Source organism: Schistocerca piceifrons, chromosome 7 (genome assembly GCF_021461385.2).
Source record: "Schistocerca piceifrons isolate TAMUIC-IGC-003096 chromosome 7, iqSchPice1.1, whole genome shotgun sequence".
In the NCBI taxonomy this organism is placed as follows: Eukaryota; Metazoa; Arthropoda; class Insecta; order Orthoptera; family Acrididae; genus Schistocerca; species Schistocerca piceifrons.
In genome coordinates, this window is record NC_060144.1 from 518449570 (window position 1) to 518472203 (window position 22634).

Below are 22634 nucleotides of genomic sequence, written 5' to 3' on the forward strand. Positions count from 1 at the left end.
CTTATCTGTCTTATTACTTGAGTTTTCACAGGTCTGGTACAGATCTTTAAAAATCGAGTCTCAAAAGCTCCTGATTTCCTTATGTCTGACTTGTTCATTGTTAAGTTCTCACTGCTGTATGTTAACATGACTTCCATCACTGAAAAAACTTTGTGTTGATTTCATGGTTTTCCCTATTAATGTCCTGATAATTGTATAACACATTCTTTAGAATTTACTCAATTTATTGCAAACCAAAGTAAGATATTTTATACCCTTAGTGATTGAAACTGCATACTTACTCTAACATTTTGTTTCTGTTTGTATGTGTATCAGCCCTCAGATGTTTGTTACCAGCCCATCACCTTGGTTTTTGTTACTGGTACCTATAGGCAAAAATTACGTCTAGTAGTAAACTAATGTACTGGAAAATCACATTTGAGTTTGTTGTTTAAAGCTAGCAGTTTATTTTGTACCAAAAAGAAAGTTGAATTCGAAAACATTAAAATTACTTTAAGGCAGAAGACTGGAAACTACTTGCTGTGCAGAGGTGAATTTCCAACTACTGCATGCTGACACACTTAAAAGTACAGTAAAATCTTGCTTTTGCACTTTTCAAGGGACTTGAAAAAATGGTGTAAAATGCAGGAAAATGTAAAATGTGGGAAATAACTTTTGAAGCTGTACAAGTTACATCTAGGGCCCCCTTGCATTTTCGTAGTTTTGTATATGTTCATGATATGCATCAAAATACTCATCAGAAACTTGTTTATTATCTAATGACAGTTATCTGAATTTTGTGCTATGTTTAGCAGTTGACATGACATTTACTGACACTTTGGCCCAACAAAGCGCTAAAAAAATGCAAACCAATCAGCCGCCGTGTTGATTTACGTGCCTTCCAAGCAAAGGTGGCATATTTGGCAGTTTTAGTATTTATACTTGCAGTCTACAAAAAGTTCAGTTCAAGTGTACACCTGCATTAAAGATCTCTCTAAACCACATCAAATAACTGTCCTGCAAAACTGATGCCAGCAGATGTACACAGTACACGCAACTTATCTAGCTGTTTTACATTTTGTAAAGAAAAGTGCTTGAAATATTGTAAAGTGCATTAAATTTAGCATTACACTGCAGAGCCATCTGTCAATGCAGCCTTTATTTCACACTAACTGCTTCGTCAACTTGCAATCAGACTGTCACCTTCAGATCAGCCTAGCCATCAGGGCTATGATACAGATTGTTCTGTATCCACAGCCAAGATTACAGGGGAGGGTAACTTACTACACTGTAGCCTTTGAAGCACACATTTTATAAAACATTAATAAGCCATTTTTACGTAGTATACCAACCTTTAATTTGGATGGTCTTACTAACATGCTGTTTGAACAAATGGGTACAGTAGTCACTACTTTTTAGCAAAAAAAAAAAAAAAAAAAAAAGTGGGTTGTTTTTAACTTTTTTGGTGAATTTTTGTCTTTGTTGTTTTCCAGTTCATAAACAGTTGAAAGCTTTGTTATCAAGATCTGCAGCAGAAATATAATTTTTTTATTGTTTGCACTGCTGCATTTACAACTGCAGTTGAGGGAACCTCCCTGTCATCATCATCACTGACATTTTACTTTGTGCACTGTCAGCATTTTCTTCTGTATGAAAGTCAGTCAAGTCATCAACAGCTACACTTTCCACTGTGACAGCATCATAGTAAGTGTGTACGAAATCTTAAACCAGATTCTTCAGCTGCATCTTTTTCTGTGATGAAGCAAGTAGTTTTTTAGTGTCATTAATACTCAGGTCTGGTGTATCAGATCTATTTTCTTCATCAGCTTCAATGAATCCTGCTTTTCAGAAGCAGTTGGCGATGGTGGCTGCCTTAACCTCTGTCCATGCTTTGGCAATAAAGTGCAAAGCATATAAAATCGGCACTTTAAAGGAGGTTGGGTTTTTCTTAGCCCCCATTGACGTTAAAGCCATTTTCACAATTGCTTTCCTGTTATATGTTTTGAAGGCATGTCTACTACCCAAAGCCAAGGGCCATAATTTGCTTGTGCAGTTTGATAGCAGAAGCTCTAATTGCACATTAGGTAAACTTATATATTTTGGATGTGCAAGGCATCAATCTACTAAAAAGAGAATTTTCCTTTTGTGGGTTTCCATTCTTTCAAGGCAACATAATTGCTTTTCAAATAATTTTGGTGTCATCCATGCTTTATTGTTGGCAGTGATTTTATATTTTCAAAACACTGTATTGTTTTTCATTTTGCCATTCACAAATGGTTTAACTTTTTCGGAACCATCTGCATTTGTGCCTACCATTACTGTCAGGCAAACTTTACTGTGTTTGCCTCCATGGGAAATTTTGCCTGTTGAAGGCAGGTGTTTTGTTTGGCAAGATGCTGAAAGAGAGACCTATTTCATCAATGTTGAAAATGTCCTTCAGTTTATATTGCTTCATATGTTCCTGTAACCTGCCACACTGCAATTTACTAACAGCTTTTATATTTACAGTGTTTCCTTTCCGACTTACAGTTTTATGTACAACAATTTACCACTTCTTAAACCTATCAATCCAGCCATTAGTTGCGGTAATGTCCTCGGTCCCAAGCATATTGGTGACTTTCAGCATCTTTTCATGCAACATCATACCGTTCACTGGAATGTTTGAAGCATATGCTGCCTGAAACTAATTCTGCTCATTTTTTCACAATGGTAGTCAACATGGACTCAGGTATTCCTATACTCCGTGCTAATGCAACACATGTTTCATGATGAGCTTCAACACTTTTGAGAATTTTTTTCTTCTCCCGTAGAAAAGAGTTTTCCTGTCTCTTCATAACACAGGTATTTTCCATCTTAAAACTGCAACAGAAAACAGTCAGAAACTTGAAAGAACAAATTTCGGTCACTTAACACATGGCTATGAACACGCTACATGATACACACAATAAACTCTTGCCACAGCAGTTGTCAAGAGTAGCTGTGTCAATTCAACTCGGCTCACCTTGGTTGTAGGAACAGTTTTGTCAGTGCTACCAACATTGTCAACCCTAGTTAGCAAACAACATTGTGTTGAGTGCATATACGAACCATACAGGAATCTACCGTATATTATCAAATTACAAATACTGGGAAGTGGATGTTCTCTGCTTATGATCATAATCACAGGGCGAAGTTAATGCTGAAAGAATGTGGCTATAATAATGAGAGGATACTAGTTATTCTGTAGCACACAACACTGAAAGAACAAGTTGGTAGTGAAAAGAGACAAGTGATTGTTTCTCTGTAGTCACACCTTCTTACGACTTCTATCAAAACAGTTACTCCCACCAGCCTCTGGACTAACAAGGGGAGGCCGCCAATTGTGAAATTCAGATTCGATTCATACTGCGCATAATAAAAGCTCATGGCCAGAGGTGTAATGTGGCAAAACACCAAGATGCACTTCTCAGCCGTTGTCGAGAAAATCGACAGTTAAAAGAAACCGTTGTGATGAAATACTCTCTACGATTACTAATTTTGTACAGCGTCGTGGCGCAGCGGTAAGCGCTCGGGTTCGTAATCCGAAGGTCGCCGGATCGAATCTCGCGCCATGCAATTTTTTTTCATTATTAGTTTTTTGTAATTCAAACATTAATGAATTGCTTATGCACGTTGGTGAAGGCGGATCGCTCTCCAATTGTACCGCCTCCATTTTTCCGTTTGTGTAACAGGGTGTACCAAAGCTCTCCCGTCCGCACTGATTTTCGACGATGTTATAAGTTGCGTTAGGGACCGCATCTACCTTCTTTCGAAGTTAGCAGGCAACTACGCTGTTATGCGGCGGCTCGTTTCGGCCCATTCAACATCTGTCCTTCAAGTGTAACGAGCGAGTAACGGAGTTTACATTTCATACCTGACACAGCAAATTTGTGTTCGTGGGGTCTCTATTCTAATTCGAACGTTTGACTTACGCTATACATATTCGTTTCGGAATATCGTTTCTACGTCTTCCGTTAACTATACGTGGTTAACATTATGAAGGCAATTAATAACATTTGTGAAATACATCTTTGTTTGCGGAAAACATAATGATGTTCGAAGTCGCCAGTTTTTCCACGACAAACGACTTTCAACAACTTGTTGTTGTTGTTGTGGTCTTCAGTCCTGAGACTGGTTTGATGCAGCTCTCCATGCTACTCTATCCTGTGCAAGCTTTTTCATCTCCCAGTACCTACTGCAACCTACATCCTTCTGAATCTGCTTAGTGTATTCATCTCTTGGTCTCCCTCTACGATTTTTACCCTCCACGCTGCCCTCCAATACTAAATTGGTGATCCCTTGATGCCTCAGAACATGTCCTACCAACCGATCCCTTCTTCTGGTCAAGTTGTGCCACAAACTTCTCTTCTCCCCAATCCTATTCAATACTTCCTCATTAGTTATGTGATCTACCCATCTAATCTTCAGCATTCTTCTGTAGCACCACATTTCGAAAGCTTCTACTCTCTTCTTGTCCAAACTATTTATCGTCCATGTTTCACTTCCATACATGGCTACACTCCATACGAATACTTTCAGAAATGACTTCCTGACGCTTAAATCAATACTGGATGTTAACAAATCTCTCTTCTTCAGAAACGCTTTCCTTGCCATTGCCAGCCTACATTTCATATCCTCTCTACTTCGACCATCATCAGTTATTTTGCTCCCCAAATAGCAAAACTCCTTTACTACTTTAAGTGCCTCATTTCCTAATCTAATTCCCTCAGCATCACCCGACTTAATTAGACTACATTCCATTATCCTTGTTTTGCTTTTGTTGATGTTCATCTTATATCCTCCTTTCAAGACACTGTCCATTCCATTCAACTGCTCTTCCAAGTCCTTTGCTGTCTCTGACAGAATTACAATGTCATCAGCGAATCTCAAAGTTTTTATTTCTTCTCCATGAATTTTAATACTTACTCCGAATTTTTCTTTTGTTTCCTTTACTGCTTGCTCAATATACAGATTGAACAACATCGGGGAGAGGCTACAACCCTGTCTTACTCCCTTCCCAACCACTGCTTCCCTTTCATGTCCCTCGACTCTTATAACTGCCATCTGGTTTCTGTACAAATTGTAAATAGCCTTTCGCTCCCTGTATTTTACCCCTGCCACCTTTAGAATTTGAAAGAGAGTATTCCAGTCAACATTGTCAAAAGCTTTCTCTAAGTCTACAAATGCTAGAAACGTAGGTTTGCCTTTCCTTAATCTTTCTTCTAAAATAAGTCGTAAGGTCAGTATTGCCTCACGTGTTCCAGTGTTTCTACGGAATCCAAACTGATCTTCCCCGAGGTTGGCTTCTACTAGTTTTTCCATTCGTCTGTAAAGAATTCGTGTTAGTATTTTGCAGCTGTGACTTATTAAGCTGATAGTTCGGTAATTTTCACATCTGTCAACACCTGCTTTCTTTGGGATTGGAATTATTATATTCTTCTTGAAGTCTGAGGGTATTTCGCCTGTTTCATACATCTTGCTCACCAGATGGTAGAGTCTTGTCAGGACTGGCTCTCCCACGGCCGTCAGTAGTTCCAATGGAATATTGTCTACTCCGGGGGCCTTGTTTCGACTCAGGTCTTTCAGTGCTCTGTCAAACTCTTCACGCAGTATCATGTCTCCCATTTCATCTTCATCTACATCCTCTTCCATTTCCATAATATTGTCCTCAAGTACATCGCCCTTGTATAGACCCTCTATATACTCCTTCCACCTTTCTGCTTTCCCTTCTTTGCTTAGAACTGGGTTTCCATCTGAGCTCTTGATATTCATGCAAGTGGTTCTCTTATCTCCAAAGGTCTCTTTAATTTTCCTGTAGGCGGTAGGCGGTATCTATCTTACCCCTAGTGAGATAGGCCTCTACATCCTTACATTTGTCCTCTAACCATCCCTGCTTAGCCATTTTGCACTTCCTGTCGATCTCATTTTTGAGACGTTTGTATTCCTTTTTGCCTGTTTCACTTACTGCATTTTTATATTTTCTCCTTTCATCAAATAAATTCAATATTTCTTCTGTTACCCAAGGATTTCTACTAGCCCTCGTCTTTTTACCTACTTGATCCTCTGCTGCCTTCACTACTTCATCCCTCAAAGCTACCCATTCTTCTTCTACTGTATTTATTTCCCCCATTCCTGTCAATTGTTCCCTTATGCTCTCCCTGAATCTCTGTACAACCTCTGGTTCTTTTAGTTTATCCAGGTCCCATCTCCTTAAATTCCCACCTTTTTGCAGTTTCTTCAGTTTTAATCTACAGGTCATAACCAATAGATTGTGGTCAGAGTCCACATCTGCCCCTGGAAATGTCTTACAATTTAAAACCTGGTTCCTAAATCTCTGTCTTACCATTATATAATCTATCTGAAACCTTTTAGTATCTCCAGGGTTCTTCCATGTATACAACCTTCTTTCATGATTCTTAAACCAAGTGTTAGTTATGATTATGTTGTGCTCTGTGCAAAATTCGACCAGGCGGCTTCCTCTTTCATTTCTGTCCCCCAATCCATATTCACCTACTATGTTTCCTTCTCTCCCTTTTCCTACACTCGAATTCCAGTCACCCATGACTATTAAATTTTCGTCTCCCTTCACAATCTGAATAATTTCTTTTATTTCATCATACATTTCTTCAATTTATTATATGCATAATTGTTGCAACTGAGTACCGGGAAAATATATATATATGGTTATAATAGAGGGAAACATTCCACGTAGGAAATATATATCTAAAAACAAAGATGATGTGACTTACCAAATGAAAGTGCTGGCAGGTCGACAGACACACAAACAAACACAAACATACACACAAAATTCAAGCTTTCGCAACAAACTGTTGCCTCATCAGGAAAGAGGGAAGGAGAGGGAAAGACGAAAGGATGTGGGTTTTAAGGGAGAGGGTAAGGAGTCATTCCAATCCCGGGAGCGGAAAGACTTACCTTAGGGGGAAAAAAGGACGGGTATACACTCGCACACACACACATATCCATCCACACATATACAGACACCATATATATATATATAAAAAGAAAGATGATGAAACTTACCAAACAAAAGCGCTGGCAGGTCGATAGACACACAAACAAACACCAACATACACACAAAATTCTAGCTTTCGCAACCAATGGTTGCCTCGTCAGGAAAGAGGGAAGGAGAAGGAAAGACAAAAGGATATATCCTTTTGTCTTTCCTTCTCCTTCCCTCTTTCCTGACGAGGCAACCATTGGTTGCGAAAGCTAGAATTTTGTGTGTATGTTGGTGTTTGTTTGTGTGTCTATCGACCTGCCAGCGCTTTTGTTTGGTAAGTTTCATCATCTTTCTTTTTAGATATATTTTTCCCACGTGGAATGTTTCCCTCTATTATATTCATTCTCATCTTATATATATATATATAAAATCAGTGCGGACGTGAAAGCTTTGGTACACCCTGTTAAACAAACGGAAAAATGGAAGCTGTACAATTGGAGAGCGATCCGCCTTCACCAAGATGCATAAGCAATTCATTAATAGTTTTTATATATATATATATATATATATATATATATAAAAACTAATAATAAAAAAAGTTGCATGGCGCGAGATTCGATCCGGCGACCTTCAGATTACGAACCCCAGCGCTTACCGCTGCGCCACGACGCTGTAGAAAACTATCAATCGTAGAGAGTATTTCACCGCAATGGTTACTTTTAACTGTCAATTGTCTCGACAACGGCTGAGAAGTGCATCTTGGTGCTTTGCCACATTACACCTCTGGCCATGAGCTTTTATTATGCGCAGTGTGAATCGAATCTGAATTTCACAATTGGCGGCCTCCCCTTGTAAGTAGAGATTGGCAGTGACAGGAGGCAAATCATGAATTGTTTCGACTTTTACGGATTCAGATTTGCTGAATGGAGCACTCTGGTGTTAAGAAAGTTAACCATGTAACGTTTGTAAACAGTACTTGAAGGCCAATGCAGTGCCAGTGTTGTTTTATGCCATTTTGTTCTCCACAAACATTATTTCATAAAGGGTAAATTGCAGGAAAATATGTTAACACAAAAATGGGTGCAAATTAACATTGTGAACATAAGAAATTTTACCGGAGTGATTAAAAATGTTAACAGCGGGAAAACATTAATTCTGAGAACATAAAGGCAGGGTTAAATTGTATAAAAAACTGCAACTTAGCTTTCAGAATTGTTCCTTCCTCATTCTTTGAGAACAGTGAACAATAGGGGCAGGTCAGTTGGACCCCCATGTGACAGGGGCCCATTTATTGTTTAGACAAAGGAAGGCAAAGATCTGTCAACCTTCACAGCGTGGGCTCCTTTCAGTTGGGGACTGACTGACCTGCCCCTCCTGCTCTTCCATTTGTGAACCTCTCACATTTTATGCTTGAGGGAGGAACGAACAGGTCTAGAATGTGTCTGTGGGTGGTACTGAAATTGTCCTTCTGGAAGATAAATAAAGCCCAACAACTTTAACAGTTCATTCTATATTTTATGTTCTTGCTACATCAGCAGAATTATGTGTTATGTGTGTCATTTTATAAGAAGCTTAAATTATAAAATTGTTACTGTTTGTTTTGTAGGACCAGCGCAGCCAGATGAAGATGATTATGGTTATGTATCTCAGGAAGCCAGTGCATTCTACGCCAAGCTAATGGACAAGTATCAATCGGCACCACCTGAAGAACCAGCTTTTCCACAAAGAGCACCAAAAGGTGTCATAAAGGATTTAAACAGCACAAAGGTAACTTTGTGAAATACTGCAGTGTCCAGCATAAAATGTGTCACAGTTTCATTATCAAGTATTGACAGTAAGCTCAGCTGGTGATCTGAATTGTTTGTTTTCTCATAAACTAACTTGGCAGTGCTGTTTCCCTTCCTGCCCCTCACCAGCTCCCTAAACAGCCATCATGCCTCTCCTACAAACCATGCTTAGCCAACCTTCTTAACATTCCCAGCCTTCAGCACTACCTCCCAGAGCAATGATAACTCATTATCACAAGAACCTGTCTCAACAGTACATTATTCTCAACCTCTCATCTAGGGCACTCTATCCTCCTGAATTAACTGTGTTATCCAAGGGTCTCACTTTCAGCCCTAAACCTGCATTTAATGATGCTGCCTTGTTGGAGGACCTACTCTGTCACATGTAAAGTTAACTGGAAACATCACCTTGCAACCCAATCCCAAAACCATTCTAACAACAAATTTTACATTGAACTCTTCCTTGAATAGGTCCAGCCATGATCCTAACTTGATCCACCACTCCTGCCTGAAAATCATCCCATACTAGCCTCCATAACACCCAGCATTGCTTCACAACCATTTCCTACAACATGACCCTAACCTGTCCTCTGCAGTACACCAGTTCCCTAAAAACTGATGACATTATCCTCCCAATAGTCAATGTATCTACCACTGTGGTACTTGACTGTCAAGACTATGTAAACGAGGGTCTATGCCAGCTGTCTGACACCTCTATGTACAGTGTCTACCATCAATATCCCATCTCTGTGATACGTACTGGCCTACAATCCCTTCTTAAAACCTAAGGCCCCTCATGAGACTAACACATTGGTCCATAGAACTTCTTACCCACTCAAACTGTGCACCCCCACCTTCTACCATCTTCCTAAGAACCATAAACCCAATCACCATTGCTGTCCCATAGTTAATGGCTTCAAAGCACCCATCAAACATATATCTAGCTTAGTTGATCAACACCTGCAACCTGTAGTACAAAGACTTCCCTCCTCTATTAAAGGCGCCAACCATTTCCTAGATCGTCTGAAATCTATACCGATCCTGCTACCAACGCACACCTTGTTTGTCACTGCTCATGCTACCTCCATCTATACCATCATCATTATGTATATGTGCTTTCCACAGATGAACATTTCCTCAATCAGTGTCCACTCGTTTCCAAACGTATAACATCCTTCCTGCTCACCTTGCCCAATTTCACGTTTATCAACAAGTAATAAACATAAACATGGTCTGTAGAGGCTCTAATGTGATGTTTATTTAATCATGTGATTAGCTAATTCAACTAAGTGCCATTGTCTAGTGCATTTGTAACTTTTGTATTTCATTTAATTTTCATATCACTCGTAATTACAAGTAAAATGTAGCCATATTCTGTCTTCGTATGAAAGAATCCACACTACAGTGTCACCTTGTAAGATCATATTCTGAGCTTTTGCTCTATGTACAACAAGGTAACAGTTTACTATGGACTATGTTCAACTATTTCCTCTGCTGACTCTCCACAGTTCCTGTCCCTTTACCTGAGGTGTCCTGCTCGTCACTATTGATGCCACCTCCCTTTACACTAACAGCCGTAATGCCCATGTTAACGCTACCTTCCCCAATACCTGTTTGGGTTAAATAAATTAAATGAACTTTTGACTTCTATTTGTTACAATTTCTTTCTTCTCGGTTACAGGACAGAGTAAGAAATGCATTGCTGAAAGCCGAAGAAGAAGAAATGATGCCACACAAGCGAAAGCGAAAATCTAAGGACAAAGGAGACAAGGATGATGATGGAGACCAGACAATAAATTATTCCTCGAGTGATAAACGCGATCTGGGCTCCGACGAGAGAGAAGATCCGCAGAGGAGGGAAGAACCACAGAGGAGACCGGAAAATAAACCGCCCAAACCACGAAAACCCATGCCACCGCCAATGGATTTCAATCAGTTGCTGAAGCTGGCAGAGCAGAAGCAATTTGAACCTGTGACAAAGCCAGAACCAAAGAGCAAATCTCAGGATGAGGAAGAAATGGGCCGTCCGATGACAAAGAAGCAGAAGATGGAGTATGAGAAAGAGCTGGAGGCCCGCCGCAGGAGGCAGGAGAGGGATGCAGCACGCCAGAGGGCACTTGATGAGAGGATGCGAGGTGCGAAAGGTGGTTCTAAGGGTGTGGGGTCCGCTGGGGAGGGGGGCAGGGCGGCACAGGGCAGAAATGGCAGGGAGGACTCGGGCTCCGACTCATCATCGGGCAGGGGGGCGAGAGACACGGATAGGAGGGATGACAGACCCAGAGTGCCAAAATATTCTGACAATGAAAGGAGGGAAGAAAAACCCAGAATACAAAAGTTTCCGGAGAATGAAAGGGAAGAAAGGCAGAGGATACCAAAATTTTCTCAAAGTGAGAGGGAAGAAAGGCAGAGAGCTTCTAAATTTTCTGAAAATGAGCGAGAAGAAAGACTGAAGGTACCAAGATTTGAGAATGATCGGGACGAAAAACAGAGGCTACCAAAATATTACGATAATGATCGGGACGAAAAACAGAGGATACCAAAATATTACGATAATGATCGGGAAGAAAAACCAAGGATACCAAAATATCACGGAGATGATAGGGAAGAAAAGCCAAGGATACCAAAATATCACGGAGATGATAGGGAAGAAAAGCCAAGGATACAAAAATATCACGGAGATGATAGTGAAGAAAAGCCAAGGATACCGAAATATCGTGGAGATGACAGGGAAGAAAAGCCGAGGATGCCAAAATATCACGGAGATGATAGGGAAGAAAAGCCAAGGATACCAAAATATCATGTAGATGATAGGGAAGAGAAGCCGAAGATACCAAAATATTATGATAGTGATCGGGAAGAAAGGCCTAGGGTATCAAAACATGAAAGTGATCGGGAAGAAAGGCCTCGAGCATCGAAATATTATGAAAGTGATCAGGAAGAAAGGCCTAGGGCATCAAAATATTATGAAAATGATAGAGAAGAAAGGTTGAGGGTACCAAAATATGAAAATGATAGAGAAGAAAGGTTGAGGGTACCAAAATATGAAAATGATAGGGAAGAAAAGCTGAGGATACCAAAATTGTCTGAAAGTGAGAGGAGAAATGATAGGCCGAGGATACCAAAATTGTCTGAAAGCGAGAGGAGAGATGAAAAGCCAAGGATGCCTAAATTAGGTGAAAACGATAAGAGAGATGAAAGACCTAGGATACCTAGAGTAACTGAAAGTGAAAGGAGAGACGATAGACCAAAGATACCTAAACTATCTGAAAATGATAGGCGAGACGACAGACCGAGGATACGCAAGTTATCTGAAGGTGAGCCTAGGGATGAAAAGCCCAAGAAACCAAAATTGTCTGACACAGACAGGAGGGACGAAAAGCAGAGGACGGCAAAATTATCTGAAGGTGAAAGGAGAGAGGAACGGCTGAATGGAGGTTACAGAACGAATGACGGTTCAACCGACAGGTTGGAATCGAAATCTGGTAACAGACTGAACCACTCGGTGCAAAATACTGCCAGTGATAAGCGTGCATTACAAGCTAAGGTGGCGAGGCAAGCAGATACCTACAGACAGGAGAAAGAGCAACAGAATTTTAAGAGAGACGTGTCACGAAGATATGATAATTCAGTAGTTTCTCAGCAGAAGCCTTTAAAATTGTCAGATCATGATTCAGATGTCCGAGGGCCAGCAGAAAAATCTACAGAGCGTTCTAAATCTAGTTTTTCACAGCACAACGTGAGTGCTAAGAGTGGTACAGTGGACGAGAGGCGGAATGGCAGTGGTTCTATAGCGAGAAATGCCAGTACGTCCTCATTTGGCAAAAAGCAGCAGGAAACTAATGATTCTAGATTACAGGCAAAGAAGTCTCCTGCAGCAGATACCAATAAACTGAAGAAAGCAGACAGTTTCCGTAAAAATGATCTCGATGACCTGTTTGGTGATTCCGATCTCCCCGTTATTAAATCTGGTGTTCCTAAAGTTGTGAAAAGTCAGCAGAGTGCCTCGAATGACTCTGAAAGAAGAAATGGTGAGCAGAAGACGGTCAACAAGCCACTTTCGTCTCAGAAATCCGGTGTCGGTCCAGGGGGCAACACGAGCAAAGTGCAGGCTAAGGGCAGCGGCGGTGTCACTCGGCCAGTTTCGAAAGAGCAGCTGGACGCATTCCGTCAGAGGAAACTGGATGCGGTTGCCAGGGAGAATCAGCCTGGGAACAGGCAAAGTGGAGGACCCAGTCAGGGTGGCAAGGCCAGACCGGGGCAAGCAGTGTCCACTGATAAGGCTAAGAAGTTGCCACCCAACGAAAGCAGGCCAAAGCAGTTTCCCCCACCTGACGTTCGAGGACCGAAACAGTTTCCCCCGTCTGACGTCAGAGGACCGAAACAGTTTCCACCTCCTGATGTTCGGAGGCCAAAACAGTTTCCACCACCGGATGTTAGGAAGAAGCCCAAACCAGCTCCAGTAAAGCGTGAGTATGCGTGTTTAAACTTGAGAAAAGTGTCTAATTACAAAGAGACTGGATGAGTAGTCAGTACTTATTTTCGAGGAGTAAAATTCAAAGTATTGCCAAAAGACATTTAAAAGTAGGAATACCTGGAAATTTCCTCACCACCTTTGGTAACAATACACTCTTCATTTTTGAATTGTCATCATCTTTGTCATTGTCTTTAGTTTGAATACTGGTTTGATGCAGCTCTCCATGCTAGACTGTCCTGCACAAGGCTCTTCATTTCCAAATAACCGTGACAACTTAACATCGAGCCCTTGTTTTAGTCAAGTTGATTAATAAATTTCTTTTTTTCCCTGATTGGATTCAGCACCACCTCACTAGTTACTTGATCTAACCATCTAATCTTCAGCATTTTTCTGTAGCATCATATTTAAAGGGCTTCTATTCTCTTCTTACCTGAACTGTTTTATTTTCCACATTTCACTTCCATACAAGTCTATACTCTGTACTTATACCTTCAGAACAGGCTTCCTAACCCTTAAATTTATATCAGGTGTTAACAGAATGTGCGTTTCATGCTATAGTATTTTATATCCCCTCTACTTCAGCCACTGCTGCCCAAATATTGTAATTCACCTACTACTTGTAGCGCCTCATTTTCAAATCTAATTCCTACAGTGTTGCATGGCCTAATTCAATTACATCCAATCACCCTTATTTTGCTCTTGTTGGTGTTCATCTTATGTCCTCCTTTCAAGACACTGTCCATTCCTTTCACCTGCTCTTCCAACTGCTGTGCTCTCTCTGATAGAACTATAATGTCATTGGCAAACCTCAGAAGTTTTAATTTCTTTTCCTGTACTTTATACTTTTCTTTTCAAATTTCTAGATATAATCTACATCTAAATAGATAACCCACAAGCTACCATTCAGTGCATGGCAGAGGGTACCCTGTACCACAACTAGTCATTTCCTTTCCTGTTCCACTCACAGATAGAGTGAGGGAAAAAGACTATCTATATGCCTCCATATGAGCCCTAATTTCGTGTATCTTATCTTTATGGTCTTTATGCGAAATGTATGTTGGCAGCAATAGGATTGTTCTACAGACGTCGTCAGATGTTGGTTCTCTAAACTTTCTCAGGAGCATTCTTCAAAATGAATGTCTTCTTCCCTCCAGGTATTCCCATTTGAGCTCCCAAAGCGTATCTGTAACACTCGACTGCCAATCGAACCTCCTGGTAACAAATCTAGCAGCGCGTCTCTGAATTGTTTCGATGTCTTCTTTCGATCTGACCCGGTGCAGGTCCCAAACATTCGAGCTGTACTCGAGAATAGGTCGCACCAGGGTACTATATGTGGTATCCTTTATGCATAAACCACACTTTCCAGAAAATACTCCCAATAAACCGAAGTCAACCATTTGTCTTCTCCTCGGTTTCCTTTATTGCTTGCTCGATGTGCAGATTAAATAACATTTGAGATACGTCACGACCCTGTCTCACTCCTCAATCACTGCTTCCCTTTCATGTCCCTTGACTCTTGTGCTATACATATTTGTTTCCCTTTCTTTTAACTTATCTTGTAAGATAACTCATAGGGGCAGTGTTGCCTCACATGTTGCTACATTTCTGTGGAACCCAAAATGATCTTCCCTGTGGTCAGTGTCAACCAATATTTCCATCCTTCTGTAAGTAATATATGTTAGTATTTGGTAAGCATGACTTATTAAACAGATGTTTCTGTAGTACTCACATCCATCAGCATCTGCAAACTTCAAAATTGGACTACTACATTCCTCTTGAAGTCTTGGACTTGTTTCTACTTTATTGTCTCCATCTTTCTCTCTCTCTCTCTCTCTCTCTCTCTCTCTCTCTCTCTTTTTGGTTTTCCCCATGTCCTTTTCCACTTTCCTCGTAGCTCTTAATTGCATTTTTCATTCTCTCATTTCTCTTCATCTGATGCGTCTTCACTTCTCACTTTGTTCTAAAATGATCTCTAGAATGAAGTTGAGCAATGCTTATCTGTGTTCTGTCCTAGACCTTGTACTCCCTTTGACATCTCACCTTTCATTCTTGTCTCAGTACATCCTCTTGATAGGTGGATCATCCTCAACAAGACAACTCGTTTTCTCAATTTTTCTTCATTTTTTAGTTGCCTCAGAATTCATGGAGATACATTCTGTCTCTGTACTATATGAAAGGCAGTTTGTTTTTTGCCATACATGTTTCACTTTTATTTATGAAGCACTTTCAGTGGCGTGTAATATATGTTTGTTTTTGTATATTTGTAGTAAATGTATTATTCTGTAGTTACAAGTATTTTTCATGTGTTATTCTCTTCTTTTTCAGCTTGGAAACTACCTTTGAAGCACAAGTTTCGTGAGGTTAAATTATCGTTTGGTGTTACTCAATACATGACTAGCAACATTAGAAATATTAAATAATACTTCCAATGTTGCTAGTCGTGTGTGTCATCCTAGAGATACTTTACTCGGTCTTCACACTCCAGGTGGCCAATTTTCGGCATTGTTTCACCCACATTTATTGCAGCACTTCACTTGCACTTTTCTAAACCAGGTAGAATGTCAAGAATGTGAATCATTGCATCTGGGAATGTCAAGCAGGAATTTTAAAGCTAGGCATGCAGAACATGTAAAATGCTGTAAGTATGAAAAGAGTGATTCTACCTTTGCTGAATATCTAATAAAACATGAGCACGAATCAGCCAAAATTGAACAGGACCTAATTATTAGAGTGAACAATCACGACAAAAACTCCTGACATTACAGGAAAAATTTCATATACAAAGAACACCATCAGTGAAAAAGAAAGTAATTAATGATCAAGTCACTAAATGCCTGTGGTCAAAAACAAACAAATATCAGACCACACATGCACAACACAGGCAAAAGACAAAAGTAAAAACTCGGTGACGGTTGAATACAGTTCTTCAACACACAGCAAGAAGTGCAAGTGAAGTGTTGTAATAAATGTGGGTGAAAAAATGCTGATAATTGGGCAACTGGAGTATGAAGACCGAGTAAATGCAACTCTGGAATGACGCACATGTACTAGCAACAATCGAAATTGTAAGAAGCATAAAACGATAATTTAACCTCATGAAACTTGTGCTGCAAAAGTAGTTTCTAACCTGGAAAACAAGAGAATAACATGAGAAAACATAACATAGCAATGTACTTGTAACTACTACATAATGGCATTTATTATATACATAAAAACAAACATATATTACGGGTCACTGAAAAAGCTTCATAAGTAGAAGAAATGAAACACACATGGCAAAAAACAAACTGCCTTTCCAAAGATGGGACATACCTCCAGGGTATATAGGAGTAAAAATAACAACACAATGAACAGTGAAGGCACTGAGTCTTCAAAAGGCATAAGAACAAGTTAACATCTTTGTTAACTTTGGACAGTTGTGTGTGTGTGTGTGTGTGTGTGTGTGTGTGTGTGTGTGTGTGTGCGCGCGTTCGCGCGCGTTTTGGTGGGGAGGGGAGGGGGGGGGGGGTTCGAATCCCTGGGGTAGGATACGGTTCATCCTGGACTGGAACAACTGATTGCACATACTCACCAGGGTTTCAATTATTTACCATTGTGCCTGGAAATGACCAGCATATTGCACACAAATTGGAGTTACACTGCCTATCTGATTTAGCAAATATTGTAGCCCATGCTTACGTCGCACCTATTCCCAGCTCATTACTGTATGTGTCATACCCAGTTTAAGACCCCGTTGCAAGACCTGTCCACTACATCAACCCAGTGTATCCTACTGAAGTCCCACCACAGGATCACCTGTGAAAGCTGCCGTACCATATACCAGCTCTACTGAAATTTGTGCTAAGTATTCTGTGTTGCCATGGCCACCGTCAAACTGTGCCTGAGAGCAGAGTTTTCCAGCCATTGGCAGAACATGCTGCGGAACACAATAAGCTTGATTTTAATGGCTGCATCATGACATGTGCGGTCTTTATGCTTCCTCTCAGTATTTCCCTCTCTTCTACCTACCTCTCCGAATCCATTCCTCCATGTCATCGTCTGATCATTAAGACACACACTCCTCTGTCTGTGCCAGAACGAGCTAACAAGTGCCACATTCCTATTCTTTGTATGTGCTACCACTCCCTCCTAGCTGTTAGCCATTCTTCCTGAACCCTCCCTCCCGCACCATACCTCTGTTTTTCCCCTTGCCCACTCCACACAACACAACCTCTCATTCCGGTCAAGTTTCGAAGTGTGTACAATGTGTAATCTACACCTCTGATAAGGATTCATCCAAAAACTAGCAAAGTTTTTAGTCCAGTGTACTTGCCTTTCAGTGATACAGAACTACATTTGGTGAGCTGTCACCTTTCTCCTTAAATTTTTTACATTTCATCTGACTTCCCATTACCATATTTATAATTTTTTTCTACTTTTAAATGTTTTTGTCAACAGTATTGTGAATTTTGTCCACTGAAGATAAATATCTGCCAGCAATTCTTTCTACTCAAAACTGCTTGCTATCTGTTCTGAAATCTAGTCACAAATTGTCTGTGTTACATTTCCTCATTAATGTAAATGCAGGGCGTATAGAAGATTCTGATGAAGAAGATGAATACGATTCAGAGATGGACGAATTCATAGATGATGGACCAGAGGATGGAGAGGATTACTCAAAACACATCAGAGAAATTTTTGGTTATGATAAATCGAGGTATGGTACAACATACTTTCTTAATTGTGGAATTTTAGCCTTTGATCAGTCAGTGTTTTATGCTTTGATATTTATTGACTATGGATTTTCCTACAGTTTTAAATATTTTATTCTAAATGTGAGAAAAACAACCTGTGACATGTAGGGTTGTGAGGCCAGGTGTATAAATGTAACATTCAGCTGTGCAAGTATGTGTAATTGGCCACTGTGGAGGTGTGCTTACACTACAGGCAATACTTGCGCAACAACCATGTAACTTGGCAGAAAAATCATTAAAAAAACCATTGACAGTGTTTTGATTGCGCTGTGACCAAAAGTTGTACAACTATCAAATGACAGACATTCGTATGTGGTCGTATATTGGCAGTTGATCTGCAGTTATACAGACATATTTTTAAGAAACACATCCGCTGTCACACTCTCTGTTTAATCTCTTAAGATGTGGAAATTATCACCTATAACATGGAGTTGTTTTTTTGAAATTGTGGGGCAAAAGCCTGTGTGAGAATTTTAGTCCTTCACCAAAAAGCTGTACCTGATTTATTGTGCTTTATTAATTAATGAATAATGTTAATTAAAATTACTCCAAATATACTCCACTTACCTCAGCGTGAAATCCAGGATGGAATAATGACATATTGCGTGTCTTTGACAACTCTTCCACTGTATGGGACGTAACATGCCACTTGCCTCAGTTGAGCACCTAATCTTCTTTTAGGTGATAGAGTGTTTCCGTGGCATATGCATGAACCATTTAGTGCCAGTATTTAATTGCAAATCTACTCATTTGTGGTATAAAACTGCAAACACTTTTTTGGATATTTCTTCATGATTTAAATACAATATATGGAAATTCTATGTAACAACCTGTCACTGTTAATCTGTATACACTACCACCTCATCTTCCTCTTTGTTTGTGATCTTTATAAACCAAAACACAGGTGACAACTTTTACATTGTTTGTGGAACATACTGTAAGTATAAAGCACATACATTAATGCCTGTTATTAATACTACTATATAATATGTGGTCAACAATCCTAAACTTCTGATTCTTAGTTTTCTCATCCATTGTTTTCATTATATGTGTGTGCAACATTAACATAGTAGTGCAGCATTGTAACTCACACCTGGCTACACCCTTTAAAAGCTTGTATATAATTCCTCCCCTTTTTTTAGGTATCTTGATATAGATGATGACGACGAGTGTATGGAAGCAGATTTTGCCCAAGTATTAAAGGAGGAATTTGTCAGCACAAAAATAGGTATGTAACATTTTTTGGGTAATCTGTATCTAGTTAAGTAGTGTGTAGTAATCTTTTTTCTGGATAAGCACAAATTACTTAAATTAAAAAGTTAGTCTCTTAACCCTGTTTTAGAATGTATTTCTTACATTGTGCGGGAATCATTTTTTACCTCTTGACATATATCTCTGAATGATACCTGTTTCAGCTGTAGTTTCAGCTCTCTGAGACTGCAGACGTGTGTGCAAGTTGCACTTGCGCGCGCGCGCGCGCGCGCGCGCGTTTGTGTGTGTGTGTGTGTGTGTGTGTGTGTGTGTGTGTGTGTGTCTACTCTGCCTTCTTTTTCTAGTCTGTGCCTCATTTCTTCAATAATTATTGCACATAAACTTCTTGTTCTTAAACTTTTTAAGTTCAGTTTAGTATTTCATTTTTGTATAACATATGGATAGGCTACAGTCCTGCCTCATTCCCTCCTCAACTAATGCCTCCCTTTCATGTCCTTTGACTCTTAGAATGGCAGTCTGATTTTTGTACAAATTGTACATACCCTTTAACACTTTGTATTATATCGCTTATAACTTCAGAATTTCAAAGATTGTGTGCCTTTCAACATGGGAGAAAGATTGTTCCAAATGTACAAATGCTATAAATGTGGCTTTAACCTACCTCTTATGATAAATCGTAGTGTCATTATTGCGTCGCATGCGATAGCAACTGATTACAGCATCCGTGACAAACACCAGGAGTAAGTCCCGAAAGGATATCCAAAGTGTCTGGGTACTTGTTGTGTATCTGAAATGGATGGCCGTTGAAAGTTTTATTTTATTTGGTGCAATAAATCTTCTTCTTCTTCTTCTTCTTCTTCTTCTTCTTCTTCCATTGGCACTACATCAGGGGATGGGACTTGCCCTCCTGAATAATTTTCTGCCATTGCTCTCTGGACTTCGCTGTGGACCTCCAGTTACGGCAACCGACTCTGGCAGCATCCTCTCCAACCTCGTCACTCCATCTCAACCTAGATCGTCCTCTTGCTCTTCTTCCTACATGTTCACTGCAGCAGGCTTTCCTTGCAGGATCTGTCTCATCAATTCGCGTTACATGTCCAGCCCATCTCAGTCTACACACCTTTATGAACTTTACCACGTCATCCTCTTTATAGCAGTCACAAAGTTCTTCATTTCTTCACCTTTTCCAGGTCCCATTTTCATATACAGGTCTAAATTTCCTCCTCAATGTACTTCTTTCATGTGATCTCAGTTTGCTTTCACCCTGCTTCGTAATTGTCCATGTTTCTGAGCCATAAGTACTGGGTGTATCAGCGTTTTGTAAAGTCGGCACTTAGTCCCTCGTGATATAAGCTTGGATTTAAAATGTCGCAACATTCCAAAGTAGCATCAGTTAGAAGCACTTCTGCAAGCCTTAATTTCAGTAAAGGTGGTGCCATTTGCTTCTATTTTTTGAGTCCAGATAGGTGAAACATTCCACTCGCTCAAATGTCATGCCATCAACGGTTATTGTGGGCTGTAAGGGTTGGTTAGTGCCATTATACATATACTTCGTCTCTCCTTCATTAATTCTCAGACCCATCTCCTCTGCACTCAGTTTTAGAGCTGAAAATGCACTTTGTAGATCTCTAAGTGTTCTGTTAATTAAATCCAAGTCATCTGCATATCACAGCAATTGTACAGACTCATAGTAGATAGTTCTCTTGTCTGAATACCTGATTTGCACACCACTTTTTCAAGTGCCAGGTTGAAAAGTAGGCCGGAAATCCGATCTCCATGCCTTAGTCCAGTTCGAGTGGGAAACTAAGGTGATAGCCTTGACTGCACCCGCACGGTACACTGGGGATACTTTAGGGTGATCTCTATTAAATGCACCAATTTTCCAGATGCTTGAAATTCCCGCATTGCCTCATAAGTTTGGCCTGGTTTATTGTGTCATATGCAGATTTTTAGTAAATGAAAAGATTGTGCACACCAACATTGAATTCATTGGTCTTTTCTACTATTCGTCGGAGAGTAAATACCTGGTTTACAGTTGACTTTCCTGGTTTGAACCCGCATTGATAGATTCCAATATCATCTTCTGCTATAGGTGAAAGTCTACTAAACAGGATATTTGAAAGTACTTTATATGTAATATTTAAGTGTTATGCTTCTGCAGTTGCTGCATTCAAATAGATCTCCTTTCTTATGCACCAGATGCACTATCCGTACATTCGATTCTTCTGGTAGCTCTTACTTTTCCCAGATGAAGAACACAATCTTGTAGATCCTACGATTTAGCTCAACTCCTCCATCTTCCAATAGTTCAGATGATACATTGTCAGTCCCTGGCGCTTTATTGTTCTTCAGTCGGACGATTGCTTTGTTCACTTCTCCTTGGGAAGGGGGAGGTACTATGGCATCATCTTCTGGAGCGACTGGGATATCTTCAATAGGGGAATCTGAAGCATCCAACAGTCACTGAAATACTGTACCCAACACTCCAGTACCTCTTGATCATCGGTTAGTAGTGTCCCATTTTTACTTTTACACAAGTTGATGCGCTGTTTAAATACTCTTCTTTCACTTTTAATTTCCTGATAAAATTTTCTATCATCATTTGTTTTTACAATTGTCTTTCCAATTGTCTCCAGTTCTTCAATCTGCTTTCCTTCCCATTCCATTTTCTTTCACCGATGCAGTTTCTTCTTTTCTTTTATCTAAATGATTTCTTACCGCTAAATGAGTGTATGATTTCTCAAGCATTTTCCTGTATGCCAGATTTTTCTCCCGACTTACTCTCTTACATTCTTCATCAGACCAGGAATTCCTCAGTTGTTTTCCTTCTTTCCCTAGCACTACTTCTGTTGCTTTAATGACTGCATCCCTGCAAGAGTTCCATCCCTGAACCTGGTTATCACTTACACTAGGGGTGTTTAATGCAAGATTCTCAGCAACCTTCTTAGAGTACGTTTTAAAGATGTCTTCATTTTTTAACTTCGATGCTACATACTTACTTAGAGGTGTTCCTTGACTTTTCTTGCAATAGATATTCGAACTCGTAGTTTTGCTATGAATCTACATTAACTCCTCTGTAAGTTTGTACATCTAGTAAGTTTGAGGAATGCCTGCTATCAATAATTACATGATCAGTTTGGTTGAAGGTATGCTGATCAGGGCTACACCATGCTGCTTTATGAACCCTTTTGTGTGGGAATATAGTGCTACCTACAGCCATGTTATGTGACAGTGCAAACTGAATGCCTCTGTGACCATTGCTATTTGTGTATTCATGAAGGCTGTGCTTTCCTCTTGCTGGGAGGTAATGTTCTTTACAAATCTGTGCAGTGAGGTCTCCAGTAATTATTTTAGTGTCATACACAGGGCATCTGTCATACGTTTTCTTGAGGTTCTCAAAGAAGGTGTCTTTATCCTGGTCATCTGATACTTCTGTGGGTGCATGTACATTGATATGAGTAGTTTGAGAA

General features: G+C 40.0%; 1 protein-coding gene across 2 annotated transcripts in view; it reads left to right on the top strand.

Moving 5' to 3' along the window:
• LOC124804660 (protein SPT2 homolog) overlaps positions 1-22634 on the top strand; it is a 51268-nt gene that overhangs the window by 22458 nt on the left and 6176 nt on the right. For both annotated transcript variants that reach the window (XM_047264894.1, XM_047264895.1), the window contains exons 4-7: positions 8565-8725; positions 10427-13211; positions 17786-17915; positions 19095-19180. In XM_047264894.1, the coding sequence (XP_047120850.1) occupies positions 8565-8725; positions 10427-13211; positions 17786-17915; positions 19095-19180 (3162 nt within the window). The remainder of the gene's footprint in view (positions 1-8564; positions 8726-10426; positions 13212-17785; positions 17916-19094; positions 19181-22634) is intronic.